Source organism: Heterodontus francisci, unplaced genomic scaffold (assembly GCF_036365525.1).
Source record: "Heterodontus francisci isolate sHetFra1 unplaced genomic scaffold, sHetFra1.hap1 HAP1_SCAFFOLD_1074, whole genome shotgun sequence".
In the NCBI taxonomy this organism is placed as follows: Eukaryota; Metazoa; Chordata; class Chondrichthyes; order Heterodontiformes; family Heterodontidae; genus Heterodontus; species Heterodontus francisci.
The window spans coordinates 111,541-131,181 of record NW_027142137.1 but is presented as its reverse complement, the minus strand read 5'-3'; the positions used below and the strand labels follow the sequence as shown (position 1 = coordinate 131,181).

Genomic DNA, 19,641 nt, shown 5'->3' with positions numbered 1-19,641 from the left:
CCCGTCTCCTCTCCCTATCAGGATGTCCGGCGGAGGAGGGAGGAAGGGGGGCGGGGAAAAGGGGAAGTTGACTCCACCCACCCTCTCCGGCCCCGCCCTCCCTCCCTCCCTCCCCAATCCAACCCCGCCCCTTTCCCCCCCTCGCGCAGTCGCCCCGCCCCCTCCTCCAGCTCCGCCTCCTCCCCCCCCTTCCCACCACCACCACGGCCACGCCCCCCTCTCCTGCTCCACCTCGCGCTCTCTCTCTCTCTCTCACGCTTTTCCCTCCCTTTCCTTCCCGCCGCGAGACCAACGGCCGTTCAAACGGGCCGCCTGACAGGAATCGGCCAATGGACGGGCGGGCACGGCGCACGGGAGGGAGGCGGCCGGGCCAATGGGCAGGAGGCGTGCCGCTTGCTCTCGCCCACGTGGGGGTGGTGGCGTGTGGGGATTGGTGTGGTTGGGGGGGGGGGGTGTGGGGAGAAAGCGGCCGACGTCGGTGATTGGCCAATTGCGCTGCAATCGGCGGGCCGCAGCGCCCTATCAGCGGTTGTGATTTTTTTTCTCTCTCTTCTCCGGGGAGTGTTGGGCACCAATCAAGTGCAGAGGAGGAGGGGCAGGGTGGGGGGGAGGGGTGACGGAGCCACGTGGGGGAGGGGGCGTGCAGCTGCGCTGTTGGCGGATCCCGCGGCGTTGCTCAGTGGGTTGTCAGGATCGAGCGTCGGCTTGAGATGAAATGCGGCTGGCATGCGGGGCGTGTACCCTCTGAGCAAGGTTGGGCGTCGGCGTGCAAACCGACCACTCGGCCAACAGCACCACAGCAGATTATGCGGTTTTTTGATTGCAGCTCCATCAAGTGGGATCTTGCTGTGCATAAATTGGCTGCCGCGCCTCCCACATGACAACAGTGACTGCACTTGAAAGGTCCTCCATGAAAGTGCTTTGGGACGTCAATGAAGGCAATATGGACTCAATGGCACCGTTCTAAAGAGTGTGCAGGAGCGGAGGGGGGGGGGACCAGGGGGTTCATGTGCATCGATCTTCGAGGCGGCAGGGCATATTGAGGGAGTGGTAGGGGCGTTATGGCGAAACTTTACGAAGCTCTGTTTAGGCCCCAGCTGGAGTCTTGCGTCCCAGTTGCGGTCGCCAGACTTCAGGGAGGATGTGAGAGGGTGCGGAGGAGATTTACCGGAACGGTTCCTGGGATGAGAGGGATTTTAGTTACAAGGTTAGGTTGGAGAAGCTGTGTCACAATAACTCCATGACTCAATGTCCTAAAGGCTCTACATGAATGCAATCTCTCTCTCTTTCGCGTGTCTCCACACCAGCTACACAGAAGGCAAGAAGGTATTGGACCCAGTGGTGAACTGTACATGTAGAGGTTTGCATCGGTTGCACTGTAGGGGCTCAATCAAACGTTTCGACCTTTCCTGCCTCTGACGCCGGCATTGAGCTGAAGGACGGGGAGAGTCCAGGAAGCCTGGGCCGGAGCTGCACCCATCCCGACAAGGACGTTGGCAAGTAGGTCGGCAGCTGTTGCCACCAGAGTGGGAAGGAGGTGTTTGCTGCTGCCTTCACCTCCGAGCCAGATTTTGAGTGTTTCCTTGTCCTTCCAGGCGGTCGAGGTCGCGGGTTTGGGCGGCGCTGTCGAAGGAGACTTGGTGCATTGCTGCAGTGCATCTTGTAGATGGTACACACTGCTGCCACTGTGCGTCGGTGGTGGAGGGAGTGAATGTTTGTAGATGGGGTGCCAATCGAGCAGGCTGCTTTGTCCCGGACGGTGTCGAGCTTCCTGAGTGTTGTTGGAGCTGCACCCATCCAGGCAAGTGGAGAGTATTCCATCACACTCCTGACTTGTGCCTTGTAGATGGTGGACAGAGATAGGGAGGGTTTTATGGGCTGGAGGAGGTTACAGAGATGGGGAGGGTTGTAGGTGCTGGAGGGAGGTTACAGAGATAGGGAGGGTTGTCGGGGCTGGAGGAGGTTACAGAGATAGGGGGGCTGGAGGAGCTTGCAGAGATAGGGAGGGTTGTCGGGGCTGGAGGAGCTTGCAGAGATAGGGAGGGTTGTAGGGGCTGGAGGAGCTTGCAGAGATAGGGAGGGTTGTCGGGGCTGGAGGAGTTTGCAGAGATAGGGAGGGTTGTAGAGGGTTGTCGGGGCTGGAGGAGTTTGCAGAGATAGGGAGGGTTGTAGGGGCTGGAGGAGATCATCAGATCATAAGAAGTAGGAGCAGGAGTGGGCCGTCCGGCCCCTCGAGCCTGCTCCGCCATTCAATAAAATCATGGCTGATCTTTTCGTGGACTCAGATCCACTTACCCGCGCTCCCACCGTATCCCTTAATTCCTTTATTGTTCAAAAAGATAACGACCTTAGCTTCAAAAATGTTTACTGAAGAAGTGTCAACTACTTCACTGGGCAAGGAGTTCCATGGATTAACAAACCTCTGGGTGAAGAAGTTCCTTCTCAATTCAGTCCTAAATCTGCTCCCTCTAATCTTGAGGCTATGCCCTCTTGTCCTAGCTTCACCTGCCAGTGGAAACATCCTCTCCACTTGTATCTTATCTATTCCCTTCATAATTTTATATGTTTTTATGAGGGGCGGCACAGTGGCGCAGTGGTTAGCACCGCAGCCTCACAGCTCCAGCGACCCGGGTTCGATTCTGGGTACTGCCTGTGTGGAGTTTGCAAGTTCTCCCTGTATCTGCGTGGGTTTCCTCCGGCTGCTCCGGTTTCCTCCCACATGCCGAAAAGACTTGCAGGTTGGTAGGTAAATTGGCCATTATAAATTGCCCCGAGTATAGGTAGGTGGTAGGGAAATATAGGGACAGGTGGGGATGAGGTAGGGATATGGAATTAGTGTAGGATTAGTTTAAATGGGTGGTTGATGGTCGGCACAGACTCGGTGGGCCGAAGGGCCTGTTTCAGTGCTTGTATCTCTAAAACTAAACTAAGATCCCCCCTCATTCTTCTGAACTCCAATGAATATAATCCCAATCTACTCAGTCTGTCTTCGTAAGCCAACCCCCTCAACTCCGGAATCAACCGAGTGAACCTCCTCTGCACCCTCTCCAGTGCCAGTACGTCCTTTCTCAAGTGAGGAGACCAAAACTGCACACAGTACTCCAGGTGCGGCCTCACCAGTACCTTATACAGCTGCGACATAACCTCTCTGCTAAAGGGATTGAGTTTACAAGCTACGAAGGACAAAATTCCATTTGCCTTCCTAATTACTTGCTGATGACAGAGAGGGGGTTACAGAGATGGGGAGGGTTGTAGGGGCTGGAGGAGGTTACAGAGATAGGGAGGGTTGTAGGGGCTGGAGGATGTTACAGGGATAGGGAGGGTTGTAGGGGCTGGAGGAGGTTACAGAGAGAGGGAGGGTTGTTGGGACTGGAGGAGGTTTCAGAGATAGGGAGGGTTGTAGGGACTGGAGGAGGTTACAGAGATAGGGAGGGTTGTTGGGACTAGAGGTTACAGAGATAGGGAGGGTTGTAGGGACTGGAGGAGGTTACAGAGATAGGGAGGGTTGTAGGGACTGGAGGTGGTTACAGAGATAGGGAGGGTTGTTGGGACTAGAGGTTACAGAGATAGGGAGGGTTGTTGGGACTGGAGGAGGTTACAGAGATAGGGAGGGAGTAGGGACTGGAGGAGGTTACAGAGAGAGGAAGGGTTGTTGGGACTGGAGGAGGTTACAGAGATAGGGAGGGTTGTAGGGACTGGAGGAGGTTACAGAGATAGGGAGTGTTGTAGGGACTGGAGGAGGTTACAGAGATAGGGAGGGTTGTTGGGACTGGAGGTGGTTACAGAGATAGGGAGGGTTGTAGGGACTGGAGGTGGTTACAGAGATAGGGAGGGTTGTAGGGACTGGAGTAGGTTACAGAGATAGGGAGGGTTGTAGGGACTGGAGGTGGTTACAGAGATAGGGAGGGTTGTAGGGACTGGAGGTGGTTACAGAGATAGGGAGGGTTGTAGGGACTGGAGTAGGTTACAGAGATAGGGAGGGTTGTAGGGACTGGAGGTGGTTACAGAGATAGGGAGGGTTGTAGGGACTGGAGTAGGTTACAGAGATAGGGAGTGTTGTAGGGACTGGAGGAGGTTACAGAGATAGGGAGGGTTGTTGGGACTGGAGGATGTTACAGAGATAGGGAGGGTTGTAGGGACTGGAGGTGGTTACAGAGATAGGGAGGGTTGTAGGGACTGGAGGTGGTTACAGAGATAGGGAGGGTTGTTGGGACTGGAGGTGGTTACAGAGATAGGGAGGGTTGTAGGGACTGGAGGTGGTTACAGAGATAGGGAGGGTTGTTGGGACTAGAGGTTACAGAGATAGGGAGGGTTGTTGGGACTGGAGGAGGTTACAGAGATAGGGAGGGTTGTAGGGACTGGAGGTGGTTACAGAGATAGGGAGGGTTGTAGGGACTGGAGTAGGTTACAGAGATAGGGAGTGTTGTAGGGACTGGAGGAGGTTACAGAGATAGGGAGGGTTGTTGGGACTGGAGGTGGTTACAGAGATAGGGAGGGTTGTTGGGACTAGAGGTTACAGAGATAGGGAGGGTTGTTGGGACTGGAGGTGGTTACAGAGATAGGGAGGGTTGTAGGGGCTGGAGGAGGTTACGGAGATAGGGAGGGTCGTAGGGGCTAGAGGAGGTTACAGAGAGAGGGAGGGTTGTAGGGACTAGAGGTTACAGAGATAGGGAGGGTTGTCGGGGCTGGAGGAGGTTACAGAGATAGGGAGGGAGTAGGGACTGGAGGAGGTTACAGAGAGAGGGAGGGTTGTTGGGACTGGAGGAGGTTACAGAGAGAGGGAGGGTTGTCGGGGCTGGAGGAGGTTACAGAGATAGGGAGGGAGTAGGGACTGGAGGAGGTTACAGAGAGAGGGAGGGTTGTTGGGACTGGAGGAGGTTACAGAGATAGGGAGGGTTGTTGGGACTGGAGGAGGTTACAGAGATAGGGAGGGTTGTTGGGACTGGAGGAGGTTACAGAGATAGGGAGGGTTGTCGGGGCTGGAGGAGTTTACAGAGATGGGGAGGGTGGTAGGGTCTGGAGGAGGTTACAGAGATAGGGAGGGTTGTAGGGGACTGGAGGAGGTTACAGAGATAGGGAGGGAGTAGGGTCTGGAGGAGGTTACAGAGATAGGGAGGGAGTAGGGACTGGAGGAGGTTACAGAGAGAGGGAGGGTTGTAGGGACTGGAGGTGGTTACAGAGAGAGGGAGGGTTGTTGGGACTGGAGGAGGTTACAGAGATAGGGAGGGTTGTAGGGACTGGAGGAGGTTACAGAGATAGGGAGGGTTCTCGGGGCTGGACGAGGTTACAGGGACAGGGAGGGTTGTAGGGACTGGAGTAGGTTACAGAGATAGGGAGTGTTGTAGGGTCTGGAGGAGGTTACAGAGATAGGGAGTGTTGTAGGGACTGGAGGAGGTTACAGAGATAGGGAGGGTCGTCAGGGCTGGAGGAGGTTACAGAGATGGGGAGGGTGGTAGGGTCTGGAGGAGGTTACAGAGATAGGGAGGGTTGTAGGGACTGGAGGAGGTTACAGAGATAGGGAGGGTTGTAGGGACTGGAGGAGGTTACAGAGATAGGGAGGGTTGTCGGGGCTGGAGGAGGTTACAGAGATAGGGAGTGTTGTAGGGGCTGGAGGTGGTTACAGAGATAGGGAGGGTTGTAGGGTCTGGAGGAGGTTACAGAGATAGGGAGTGTTGTAGGGACTGGAGGAGGTTACAGAGATAGGGAGTGTTGTAGGGACTGGAGGAGGTTACAGAGATAGGGAGGGTTGTAGGGACTGGAGGTGGTTACAGAGATAGGGAGGGGTGTAGGGACTGGAGGTGGTTACAGAGATAGGGAATGGGGAGCGAGGGTCCATGGAGGGAATTGAAATGAAGGATGAGCATTTTAGAATTGAGGGATTGAGGGATGTGTGATTGTCCAATCAGAGATCTCAGGAGGAGGCCATTCAGCTCTTCGTCCCTATGCTGGCTGTTTGAATGAACTGTCCAATTAATCCTGCCCTGACCCCCAGAGCCCTGCAAATCTCCCCCTTCTAGTATTTCTCCGCTTCCCTCTGGTTACCAGCCCTCCTTCCACTGGAAACAGTCTCCCCCGATCTGCTGCATCACAGTCCCTCCTGTTGTTGAACGCCTCGATTAAATCTCCTCTTAACCTTCTCCGCTCTGAGGACAACTGCCCCGGGTCCTGCACTCCCTCCACATAAACCAAAGTCCCTCATCCCTGGGACTATTCCAGTCAATCTCCGAGGCCTCGACATCCTTCCTAAATGGCGGTGCCCGCGATACTCGAGTTGAGGCCGAGCGCAGTGACGTCAAAGGCTCTCAGCGTTCACACCTTCCAATTCTGGTGGATGATCATCGAGTGAAACTTTCAGCTCGCTTTCCCTCTCCACCGATGACTGTTTCCTGCCTTTTCGGTTATCATTTCAGGTTGCCCGCTGCAGCCTTCCCTCGACTATGGAAGATTAAGAGGGGGTCAATCTAATCGAGGGGTTTAAGATGATTAAAGGATTTGATAGCAATCGATCGAGGGAAACATTTTTCCCCTGGTGCAAAAATGTTGCAAAGCAGTGATACCCTCCCCCTCTCCCCTTCCCCTCTCCCCCATGCCGCACAGCTCGGACCAACTTCTGTTGGTGTTTTCCATTCTGATTGCTGGGTTTATCTATGGTCCACTGCCTCCACCTCCTGCTTGTCACAGAAACTGCGAGGAACAGACTCGGCGTTTCCACTGTGTAATATCCAGTGTCCATCGATAAATAACCCACTGTCTCTGATTCACTGTGTGTGTGTGTGTGGGTGAGTGGCTGGGAGGGAGGGAGTCATAACTGTGTTAACACCTAAGGGGGAAAGGACAGTGTATCTAACACCCTGTGACACCCAGTTCCAGAGGGGGAAAGGACAGTGTATCTAACGCACTGTGACACCCGGTCCCAGAGGGGGAAAGGACAGTGTATCTAACACACTGTGACACCCGGTCCCAGAGTGGGGAAAGGACAGTGTATCTAACACCCTGTGACACCCAGTTCCAGAGGGGGAAAGGACAGTGTATCTAACGCACTGTGACACCCGGTCCCAGAGGGGGAAAGGACAGTGTATCTAACACCCTGTGACACCCAGTTCCAGAGGGGGAAAGGACAGTGTATCTAACGCACTGTGACACCCGGTCCCAGAGGGGGAAAGGACAGTGTATCTAACACACTGTGACACCCGGTCCCAGAGTGGGGAAAGGACAGTGTATCTAACACACTGTGACACCCGGTCCCAGAGGGGGGAAAGGACAGTGTATCTAACGCACTGTGACACCCGGTCCCAGAGTGGGGAAAGGACAGTGTATCTAACGCACTGTGACACCCGGTCCCAGAGTGGGGAAAGGACAGTGTATCTAACACACTGTGACACCCGGTCCCAGAGGGGGGAAAGGACAGTGTATCTAACACACTGTGACACCCGGTCCCAGAGGGGGAAAGGACAGTGTATCCAACACACTGTGACACCCGGTCCCAGAGTGGGGAAAGGACAGTGTATCTAATGCACTGTGACACACAGTCCCAGACGGGGAAAGGACAGTGTATCTAACGCACTGTGACACCCGGTCCCAGAGGGGGAAAGGACAGTGTATCGAACACACTGTGACACCCGGTCACAGAGGGGGAAAGGACAGTGTATCTAACACACTGTGACACCCGGTCCCAGAGTGGGGAAAGGACAGTGTATCTAACACACTGTGACACCCGGTCCCAGAGGGGGGAAAGGACAGTGTATCTAATGCACTGTGACACACAGTCCCAGAGGGAGGAAAGGACAGTGTATCTAACACACTGTGACACCCGGTCCCAGAGGGGGAAAGGACAGTGTATCCAACACACTGTGACACCCGGTCCCAGAGTGGGGAAAGGACAGTGTATCTAATGCACTGTGACACACAGTCCCAGAGGGGGAAAGGACAGTGTATCTAACGCACTGTGACACCCGGTCCCAGAGGGGGAAAGGACAGTGTATCTAACACACTGTGACACCCGGTCCCAGAGTGGGGAAAGGACAGTGTATCTAACACACTGTGACACCCGGTCCCAGAGGGGGGAAAGGACAGTGTATCTAACACACTGTGACACCTGGTCCCAGAGGGGGAAAGGACAGTGTATCTAACACACTGTGACACCCGGTCCCAGAGGGGGAAAGGACAGTGTATCTAACGCACTGTGACACCCGGTCCCAGAGGGGGAAAGGACAGTGTATCTAACACACTGTGACACCCGGTCCCAGAGTGGGGAAAGGACAGTGTATCTAACACACTGTGACACCCGGTCCCAGAGGGGGGAAAGGACAGTGTATCTAACACACTGTGACACCTGGTCCCAGAGGGGGAAAGGACAGTGTATCTAACACACTGTGACACCCGGTCCCAGAGGGGGAAAGGACAGTGTATCTAACACACTGTGACACCCGGTCCCAGACTGGGGAAAGGACAGTGTATCTAACACACTGTGACACCCGGTCCCAGAGGGGGAAAGGACAGTGTATATAACACACTGTGACACCCGGTCCCAGAGGGGGGAAAGGACAGTGTATCTAACACACTGTGACACCTGGTCCCAGAGGGGGAAAGGACAGTGTATCTAACACACTGTGACACCCGGTCCCAGAGGGGGAAAGGACAGTGTATCTAACGCACTGTGACACCCGGTCCCAGAGGGGGAAAGGACAGTGTATCTAACACACTGTGACACCCGGTCCCAGAGTGGGGAAAGGACAGTGTATCTAATGCACTGTGACACACAGTCCCAGAGGGGGAAAGGACAGTGTATCTAACGCACTGTGACACCCGGTCCCAGAGTGGGGAAAGGACAGTGTATCTAATGCACTGTGACACACAGTCCCAGAGGGGGGAAAGGACAGTGTATCTAACACACTGACACCCGGTCCCAGAGGGGGAAAGGACAGTGTATCTAACACACTGTGACACCCGGTCCCAGAGTGGGGAAAGGACAGTGTATCTAATGCACTGTGACACACAGTCCCAGAGGGGGAAAGGACAGTGTATCTAACGCACTGTGACACCCAGTCCCAGAGGGGGAAAGGACAGTGTATCTAATGCACTGTGACACACAGTCCCAGAGGGAGGAAAGGACAGTGTATCTAACACACTGTGACACCCGGTCCCAGAGGGGGAAAGGACAGTGTATCTAACACACTGTGACACCCGGTCCCAGAGGGGGAAAGGACAGTGCATTGCACGCTCTGTGTCACCTGGTCCCAGAGGGGGAAAGGACAGTGTGTTGCACGGTCTGTGACACCCAGTCCCAGAGGGGGAAAGGACAGTGTGTTGCACGGTCTGTGACACCCAGTCCCAGAGGTGGGAAAGGACGGTGTGTTGCACGGTCTGTGACACCCGGTCCCAGAGGGGGAAAGGACGGTGTGTTGCACGGTCTGTGACACCCGGTCCCAGAGGTGGGAAAGGACGGTGTGTTGCACGCTCTGTGACACCCGGTCCCAGAGGGGGAAAGGACGGTGTGTTGCACGGTCTGTGACACCCGGTCCCAGAGGGGGAAAGGACGGTGTGTTGCACGGTCTGTGACACCCGGTCCCAGAGGTGGGAAAGGACGGTGTGTTGCACGCTCTGTGACACCCGGTCCCAGAGGGGGAAAGGACGGTGTGTTGCACGCTCTGTGACACCCGGTCCCAGAGGGGGAAAGGACGGTGTGTTGCACGCTCTGTGACACCCGGTCCCAGAGGGGGAAAGGACGGTGTGTTGCACGCTCTGTGACGCTCAGGCATGTTCTCGGATGATATTGGCGAGGGAACGCTTTATGAAGTCAACTTTAAGCTGTCGACAGGGAGTGTTGTCTGTGTGTGAAGATGATTAAAGTTTCAGCTGCCTCTCGCTGGGAATTACCCGTTTAATGTGGCTCCTGCTGCTGTCTCCAGGGGCCGAGCCTTACCCTCAGGCTCACACCTGCTCGCTTCATGTGCTGTGGTGTAATAATGGCTTTCCCCTTTCCTCACTGCCTCTTCCTCTCCCCCACCCCCCACCCGCTCCTCCTCCACAACCCCGAGGTGCCAATTCCGGTGCTTTCAAACATGCCAAACTAAATGAGAAGTGAACCAGCTGACTTGCGTTGCTTCAGAGCGACCAGAATCATCTTGACTTCCGCCCGGCAACCGCACAGAGCAGTTGAATTGATGGAGCGCAGCTTCCCCCCACCCTCCCCCCCCCCACCCACCTTCTCCCTGGGTGTCCCGGGTACGCGCTGAGCCCCACACATGCATACACACGTGCACTCCGAGCAGACAGCAGGAGAGGCCCAGGATCCACCCCGGCCGAGTCTCTGAAGAATGGGACAGGCACTGAACAGACAGGGAGAGGACGACTGCGAGCGAGGCTTTAATAAATTAAGATGTACACAGCACCCCCGAGGAGTTGCGGCCCGTGCGAGAACAATAAACAGAGAGATACAGTCACCCTTACCAGCACATCAGGCGGCACCGAGGGTCCCGAGAGGGGACTCCCTGTCCTCCAGCACTCGGCGGTGAACCAAGAAAGAGGCAGGCCGCAGATGGAAGTCGGGCAGCGAGATTCTGTCAGTCGCCGAAGTTCAGAGTCGTTCCACAGAATGGAGTGAAGGAGCGAGGAAACCGGGAGTGATTTCATTTCAGTGGCTAATCACCAGGAGAGAGCTACAGACTGGAATCTAATCGAGGGGTTCGGGGGGGTTTATATATAGAATAACAGATACCCGGGAGTGAGTTACAGACTGGAATCTAATCGAGGGGTTCGGGGGGGTTTATATATAGAATAACAGATACCCGGGAGTGAGTTACAGACTGGAATCTAATCGAGGGGTTCGGGGGGTTTATATATAGAATAACAGATACCTGGGAGTGAGTTACAGACTGGAATCTAATCGAGGGGTTCGGGGGGTTTATATATAGAATAACAGATACCCGGGAGTGAGTTACAGACTGGAATTTAATCGAGGGGTTCGGGGGATTTATATATAGAATAACAGATACCCGGGAGTGAGTTAGACTGGAATCTAATCGAGGGGTTCGGGGGGGTTTATATATAGAATAACAGATACCCGGGAGTGAGTTACAGACTGGAATCTAATCGAGGGGTTCGGGGGGGTTTATATATAGAATAACAGATACGCGGGAGTGAGTTACAGACTGGAATCTAATCGAGGGGTTCAGGGTGAAAGATGTATCGATGAATCTCGTGTAAACCATTGCTTGCTCTGTAAATTCTCCTCAGTTGTCCGAGAATGTTTACCAATCACCCCATTGAGTCCATGCCGGCTTTCTGCTTGGGCGGCTCAGCCATGTGGTTTCAAGTGAGGTTTTACAGCCTTGACGTGCCCGGAGTTCGGTCGTGACCGGTTGTCCCGTCGAGGGAGACCTGTCGTGGAACGTTTGCTGCCCTGCCCCCGGGGACAGCGAGCAGTCCTTTGGGATCCTGTCCCGTTCCAGCTTTGCAAACGGCCTACCCTTGGAGAGGTGCGTTGGTCTGAGATTAGCACCAGGAATGGCGGATGGTCCCCACCTCTCTGTCTGTGGCCCCCCCCAGCTCCCTCATCCATCCAGCTGGGCATCTCGAAACGGACGTTCTCTCCAGTTGTCTTTTGATTGGGTGGCGGGGGTGGAAGGTGGGGTATCGAGGGATGGATCCGAGTTACCCCTCCACTTGTTACAACTCGAGGAGGCTGCCAGATCCCACGTGGATTCCATTGGCCTCCGTCGAGGACGAGTTCGGGCCTGTGGTGCGATGGCTGGGCCCATCCTGGGTCAATCATTTGGGCACCATTGGGATGTTGCATCCTTGTGTGCCTCACCCACCCCTCAAACACAATGCTTCTCCACATACCTTCTGGGAGGGGTAGACGAGCATGGGCTTGGAGTTGGGGGGGGTGGTGGGGTCGGGGGAAAGGCCTCCCCTCAGAGTGGCTCGATCAGCGCCGAGTGGCCAAGTGTCCTCTTGCGGGCGCCATTCTCTTTGACCGCCTTCCGGCCAGAGTGGTCGACCCAGTTAGCTGGTGGAGATGAGGGACTTGAGGGAGGACTGGTTGGTGGCCGACAGGTTGTTGTAGCCCTGGCAGAAGCAGACGTACTCCCTGCTGTCATCCTCCCCACGGCCGTCGCTGCAGATGACCACCCGGGTGTGCCTGTAGGCCACGGTCCAAGCTTCGGCAGCCGGGCAGCAGCAATAGTCTTTCTGCCTCCTGATCACAAGGACACCGGCGGTGGTTTTCTTCTGCACGTAGAGGCAGGTCCTGAAAGGAGCGGAGGGCGGAGGATGAACCAAGTGAAAAAACAAAGTGAGGCCGCCAGAGACGAGGAAAGGCCCGGGCTCCCAGCAGCGGCTGGGTGCTCAGTTGGCTGATCAGACCCGGTTGTGGGACTGGGCACCCCCCCCCCCCACCCCACTCCACCCCACCCCCAACTCCGCCCCTGCTCCGCACCACAGTTCCTCAGCCTGAGCTGCATTCCTTACACAGGCTGTGTCAAACCTTGTACACCAGGACTTAGAGGGGGGAAAGGACAGTGTATCTAACACACTGTGACACCCAGTCCCAGAGGGGGAAAGGACAGTGTATCTAACACACTGTGACACCCGGTCCCAGAGGGAGGAAAGGACAGTGTATCTAACACACTGTGACAGCCGGTCCCAGAGGGGGGAAAGGACAGTGTATCTAACGCACTGTGACACCCGGTCCCAGAGGGGGAAAGGACAGTGTATCTAACACACTGTGACACCCGGTCCCAGAGGGGGATAGGACAGTGTATCTAACACACTGTGACACCCGGTCCCAGAGGGGGAAAGGACAGTGCATCTAACACACTGTGACACCCAGTCACAGAGGGGGAAAGGACAGTGTACCTAACGCACTGTGACACCCGGTCCCAGAGGGGGAAAGGACAGTGTATCCAACACACTGTGACACCCAGACCCAGAGGGGGAAAGGACAGTGTATCTAACACACTGTGACACCCGGTCCCAGAGGTGGAAAGGACAGTGTATCTAACACACTGTGACACCCAGTCCCAGAGGGGGAAAGGACAGTGTATCTAACGCACTGTGACACCCAGTCCCAGACAGGGAAAGGACAGTGTATCTAACGCACTGTGACACCTGGTCCCAGAGGGGGAAAGGACAGTGTATCTAACACACTGTGACACCCAGTCCCAGAGGGGGGAAAGGACAGTGTATCTAACACACTGTGACACCCGGTCCCAGAGGGGGAAAGGACAGTGTATCTAACACACTGTGACACCCGGTCCCAGAGGGGGGAAAGGACAGTGTATCTAACACACTGTGACACCCGGTCCCAGAGGGGGAATGGACAGTGTATCTAACACACTGTGACACCCGGTCCCAGAGGGGGAAAGGACAGTGTATCTAACGCACTGTGACACCCGGTCCCAGAGGGGGAATGGACAGTGTATCTAACACACTGTGACACCCGGTCCCAGAGGGGGAAAGGACAGTGTATCTAACACACTGTGACACCCGGTCCCAGAGGGGGAAAGGACAGTGTATCTAACACACTGTGACACCCGGTCCCAGAGGGGGAAAGGACAGTGTATCTAACACACTGTGACACCCGGTCCCAGAGGGGGGAAAGGTCAGTGTATCTAACGTACTGTGACACCCGGTCCCCTGATTCCCTGCATCATTTGCCCTGCCCACAGTTCTGTACCTCTTCCGTCGATGATAAAGGATGACAATGGCGATGGTTACAAAGGTTCCCGTAGCTGTGTACATAACCCAAGCTGTAAAGCAACGCGAAGAAGCAATGAGTGAGGATTTACTAATTTTTCTGAAACGCCATCACCTTCAAAGATTTGTGTGTACCCAGTCCCAGGTCTGTCTGTTCTGAAGAAGGGTCACTGACCCGAAACGTTAATTCTGCTTCTCTCTCCACAGATGCTGCCAGACCTGCTGAGTATTTCCCGCATTTCTTGTTTTTATTCCAGGTCTCTCTCTTCCTGCATCCCCCTTAAAATTGTACCATTTAATTCATATTGCCTCTCCTCGATCTTGCTGCCAAGATGTCTCACTTCACACTTCCCTGTGTGACCCACTTGTCTGCCCATTTCACCAGTCTGTCTATGTCCTGGTCAAGTTTGTTGCCATCTTTCTCATTGTTAACTACGTTTTCGAGTCTCGTATCATCTGCAAAACTTTGAAACTGTGCCCTGTGTAACCAAGTGCAGTTCATTATCATATAACAAAAAGATCAGTGGTCCTAATACTGACCCCGGGGGGAGGGGTCCTCACTCTATAACCCCCCCTCCCCACCCCCTCCAGTCTGAGAAACAACCGTTCACTATTATCCTCTGCTTTTTGTCCTTTAACCAATATTGCATCCTGAGATCCACACTCAGTGCTATGCAGTGCCACATGCACACACTGGACCTCTCTCTCCAGCAGCACCGCCTCACCTTATCTCAAAGCTGTTCTACTCCGCAGTTTCATCTCATCTTACGTCTCATCCGACGCATTAACAAAAAACTTTTTTTCTTCCTTTCAGGCGTTAAGGAACGCAAGCTCCAGCTGCTGATGGGGACTAATGCCCCTCCAGATCCTCCTTCCGCTTCACTTCCCTCTGACCCCACCCCTTCTGATCTGACCCCTTGCCGTGTATTCACTATACCCTCTGACCTCCCCCTCTCTGATGCTGAGCGTTCTGTACTCAGCAAAGGTCTCAGTTTTATCCCCCACCTCAATGAATTTCGCGCTCGGCATGACGTTGAGCTCTTCTTCCGTCGCCTCCGCCTCCGGGCTCACTTCTTCGACCAGGAGTCCTCCCCCCGACCAGCAGACCCATTCACCCGCCTCCAGCATTCTCCCTCTACCTGGACCCCTCCCCCTGGCCTCTTACCCGCTCTTGATCTCTTCATTGAAAACTGTCGGCGAGACATTGGTCGTCTCAATTTCTCTGCCCCCCTCACTCACTCTAACCTGTCCCCCTCTGAACTTGAGGCACTCCGTTCTCTGAGGTCTAACCCCGACATGGTCATCAAACCTGCAGACAAGGGTGGTGCTGTTGTTGTCTGGCGTACCGACCTCTACCTTGCAGAAGCTCAACGCCAACTCACAGACACCTCTTCCTACCTCCCTCTGGACCATGACCCCACCACCGAACATCAAGCCACCGTCCAAAGGACTGTCACTGACCTCATCTCCTCTGGAGATCTTCCCTCTACAGCTTCCAACCTCATAGTCCCGCAACCCCGGACAGCCCGCTTCTACCTCCTTCCCAAAATCCACAAACGGGACTGTCCCGGCAGACCCATTGTGTCAGCCTGCTCCTGCCCCACTGAACTTATTTCTTCCTATCTAGACTCTATCTTTTCTCCGCTGGTCCAGTCTCTTCCCACCTACATCCGTGACTCTTCTGACGCCCTACGTCATTTTGACAATTTCCAGTTTCCTGGTCCCAACCGCCTCCTCTTCACTATGGACGTCCAATCGCTCTACACCTCCATCCCCCACCAGGACGGTTTGAGGGCTCTCCGCTTCTTCCTGGGACAGAGGCCCAACCAGTCCCCATCCACCACCACCCTCCTCCACCTGGCTGAACTTGTTCTCACATTGAACAACTTCTCCTTCAACTCCATGCATTTCCTTCAAGTAAAAGGTGTCGCTATGGGTCCCCGCATGGGTCCTAGTTATGCCTGTCTTTTTGTGGGATATGTCGAGCATTCTTTGTTCCAGTCCTACTCAGGCCCCTTCCCCCAACTCTTTTTCCAGTACATTGATGACTGTATCGGTGCCGTTTCCTGCTCCCGCCCCGAACTAGAAAACTTTATCAACTTTGCTTCCAATTTCCACCCTTCTCTCACCTTTACATGGTCCATCTCTGACACTTCCCTTCCCTTCCTCGACTTCACTGTCTCCATCTCTGGGGATAGACTGTCTACCAATATCCATTATAAGCCCACTGACTCCCACAGCTACCTGGACTACACTTCTTCACACCCTACCTCCTTAAGGACTCCATTCCATTCTCCCAGTTTCTCCGTCTCCGACGCATCTGCTCTGGTGATGCTACCTTCCATGACGATGCTTCTGATATGACCTCCTTTTTCCTCAACCGAGGATTTCCCCCCACTGTGGTTGACAGGACCCTCAACCGTGTCCGGCCCATTCCCCGCACCTCTACCCTCACCCCTTCCCCTCCCTCCCAGAACCGTGACAGGGTTCCCCTTGTCCTCACTTTTCACCCCACCAGCCTCCATATCCAAAGGATCATCCTCCGCCATTTCCGCCACCTCCAGCATGATGCCACTACCAGTCGCATCTTCCCCTCCCTTCCCCTGTCAGCATTCCGAAGGGATCGTTCCCTCCGCGACACCCTGGTCCACTCCTCCATTACCCCCACCACCTCGTCCCCGTCCCAGGGCACCTTCCCTTGCAATCGCAGGAGGTGTAATACCTGCCCATTTACCTCCTCTCTCCTCACTATCCCAGGCCCCAAACACTCCTTTCAGGTGAAGCAGCGATTTACTTGTACTCCTTTCAATGTAGTATACTGTATTCGCTGCTCACAGTGTGGTCTCCTCTACATTGGGGAGACCAAGCGCAGACTGGGTGACCGCTTTGCGGAACACCTCCGCTCAGTCCGCAAGCAGGACCCTGAGCTTCCGGTTGCTGGCCATTTCAACACTCCCCCCTGCTCTCATGCTCACATCTCTGTCCTGGGATTGCTGCAGTGTTCCAGTGAACATCAACGCAAGCTCGAGGAACAGCATCTCATCTACCGATTAGGCACACTACAGCCTGCCGGACTGAACATTGAGTTCAATCATTTCAGAGCAGGACGGGCCCCCATTTTACTTATATTTTTAGTCATTTTTTCTTCCTTTTTTTTACATTCCTTTTTACATTTTTTACAATCTTTTTTTGCATTTATTTAATTTCATCTTAGTTTGTTCAGTTTGCTTACCCACTGTTTTTTTTCAGGTTGTTTTTCTTCAGGTTTGCACTTGCTGATGTTCAATATTCAGTATATTCACACCTAATCTGTACTAATGCTTTGTCTTTCAACACACCATTAACATATTGTTTGCCTTTGCTCCGTGACCTTTTGGTCAGCTATGTGGCCTGGTCCAATCTGCACCTTCTCCTTTGTTATCTCTTGCCCCACCCCGCCTCACTTGTTTATAACCTGTGACTTTTCTAATATTTGTCAGTTCCGAAGAAGGGTCACTGACCCGAAATGTTAACTCTGCTTCTCTTTCCACAGATGCTGCCAGACCTGCTGAGTGAATCCAGCATTTCTTGTTTTTGTTTCAGATTTCCAGCATCCGCAGTATTTTGCTTTTATTAACCAATATTTGTATCTATGCTGCTACTGCCCCTTTAGTAAAGAGTTTTACTTTTTCTAACAAGTTTATTATGCGGTACTTTGTCAAATGTCTTTCGAAAGTCCATATACACCGCATCCGCTGCATTACCCACCTGTTTTTCTGAAGTGCCGACATTTTGACAGTTGGGTGCTGAACTCTGCTCATCCCCTCCTGTCCTTTCCCCTCCTCCCTCACCCCATCCGGTCTCCCGGAGTCGCACGAAGGACCCTTACCTGCGATGGTCGTCACCTTCCCGGTCGAAACGCTGGAGTTCAGCCTCTCAGCCGCCACGGTGGGGGGCAGCTGGGAGGAGCCGGCGGAGCCTCTGACATCATCACCCTGCGACGAGTTGTCCCGGAGACCTGGGGTCAAAGCACGAGGCAACGTGGGTTCGAGGAACAGTCAAGCTCACTACCTGAAATGAACCCCAGGCTGATCGGCGTCCGGTTTGACCCTCTGCGATTAGCGTCAGCCCGCCCCGTCTGCTCTCCATCAGCAGAACCAACTATTCCCACCTCTGCAACATCACCCGACTCCGCTCTGGCCTTAGCGCTTCGGCTGCAGAAACCCTCGTCCATGCCTTCATTACCTCTGAACTTCACCACTCCAAAGCTCTCCCCGGCTGCTCTACCACATTCCACCCTCCGTAAACTTCAGTTCATCCCAAAACTCCCGCTGCCCGCCCGTGTCCTAACTTGCACTGAGTCCCATTCACCCGTCACCCGCTGTGCTCGCTGACCTACTCTGATAAGGAAGGAAAAATTTAAGCAGGAGAGAAAGCTAGCTCGAAATATAAAGACAGATAGTAAGAGTTTCTATAGATATTTAAAAAAGAAAAGAGTTAACAAAGTGAGTGTTGGTCCTATAGAAAGTGAGTCTGGAGGATGAATAATGGATATAAGGAGATGATAGATGAATTAAACAGATATTTTGAATCGGTCTTCACTATTGAGGATACAAGTAACATCCCAGTATTAGCTGTAAGTCAGGAAATGGAAGGGAGGGAGGAACTGAAAAAAAATTACAATCACCAGGGAAGTGGTACTGAACAAATTGTTGGAGCTGTGGGCTGACAAGTCCCCGGGTCCTGATGGACTTCATCCTAGGGTGTTAAAAGACGTGGCTTGTGAGAAAGTTGATGCATTAGTTTTAATTATCAAAATTCCCTGGATTTGGGGAGGTGCCCTTAGATTGGAAAATAGCGAATGTAACTCCTTTATTCAAAAGGGGAGGGAGACAGAAAGCAGGAAACTACAGGCCAGTTAGCCTAACATCTGTCTTAGGGAAAATGTTAGAAGCTATTATTAAAGATGTTATAGCAGGGCATTTAGAAAAATTCAAGGTAATCAGATAGAGTCAACATGGTCTTGTGAAAGGGAAATCGTGTTTAACCAATTTATTGGAGTTCTTTGAGGGAGTTACATGTGCTGTGGATAGAGGGGAACCGGTGGATGTACTGTACTGGAGTGTTTGATGGGAACTGTTTAGAGGGAGCTTTACTCTGTATCTAACCTTTGAAAAGCAGGGTGAATCCTTGTGCGTGGAGTATCTGGTCGGACTGGAAGTGAATGACGAGAAAGTTGGTGTGGAACAGCAGGGTCCTGTCTGGCCGCTGGTGCCCATTGAATGTCGCCAGGGCTCGGTTGGTGTGACCGTCTCGGATCTCCAGGCGGTCGTTCCTGTCTCGCACCTCGAACAGAGGGACATTCAGCTGCATGCTCACCGCCTCGGTTGGCCGAAGGGTCCAGGTGCAGTTACTGTCAGCCCCGTAGTCGTCCGGGAAGTTTGGGGAGTAGATGACTTCGTTCATCGCCGTGGAGTTCCCCTCACAAGCTCCTACTGACACTGGGGTGGACGAGAAACAGATTATCAGCAACTTGTGGAATTCCTTGCCAGACATTTTATCTCCAGGCCCTCCCCTCCTTCCTCATCCTGCTCCTCCCCATCCCCTCCTCTCCTAAAAACAATGACCCTCACCGCAGCAGGCTGGGCTTCTTGAGGAGCTCACCGATGGGCTGCAGACAGTGACTGTCAGCAGAGCATCAATAACCCACACAAACACAGATACACATACACACAGAGACAGACACACACAAACACAGATACACATACACACAGAGACAGACATACACAAACACAGATACACATACACACAGAGACAGACACACACAAACACAGATACACATACACACAGAGACAGACACACACAAACACAGATACACATACACACAGAGACAGACACACACAAACACAGATACACATACACACAGAGACAGACACACACAAACACAGATACACATACACACAG

General features: G+C 53.7%; 1 protein-coding gene across 2 annotated transcripts in view; it reads right to left on the bottom strand.

Moving 5' to 3' along the window:
* Positions 1-10,880: 10,880 nt before the first annotated feature.
* Positions 10,881-19,641, bottom strand: part of LOC137366668 (kremen protein 2-like) — a 43,312-nt gene continuing 34,551 nt past the window's right edge. Inside the window, exons 6-9 of one of the 2 annotated variants that reach the window (XM_068028347.1) lie at positions 18,846-19,178; positions 17,567-17,695; positions 13,679-13,751; positions 10,881-12,250 (exon numbers count right to left, since the gene is read on the bottom strand). In XM_068028347.1, the coding sequence (XP_067884448.1) occupies positions 12,007-12,250; positions 13,679-13,751; positions 17,567-17,695; positions 18,846-19,178 (779 nt within the window). In that variant the 3' untranslated portion in view covers positions 10,881-12,006. The remainder of the gene's footprint in view (positions 12,251-13,678; positions 13,752-17,566; positions 17,696-18,845; positions 19,179-19,641) is intronic. The other variant, XM_068028348.1, reaches the window with a different exon arrangement.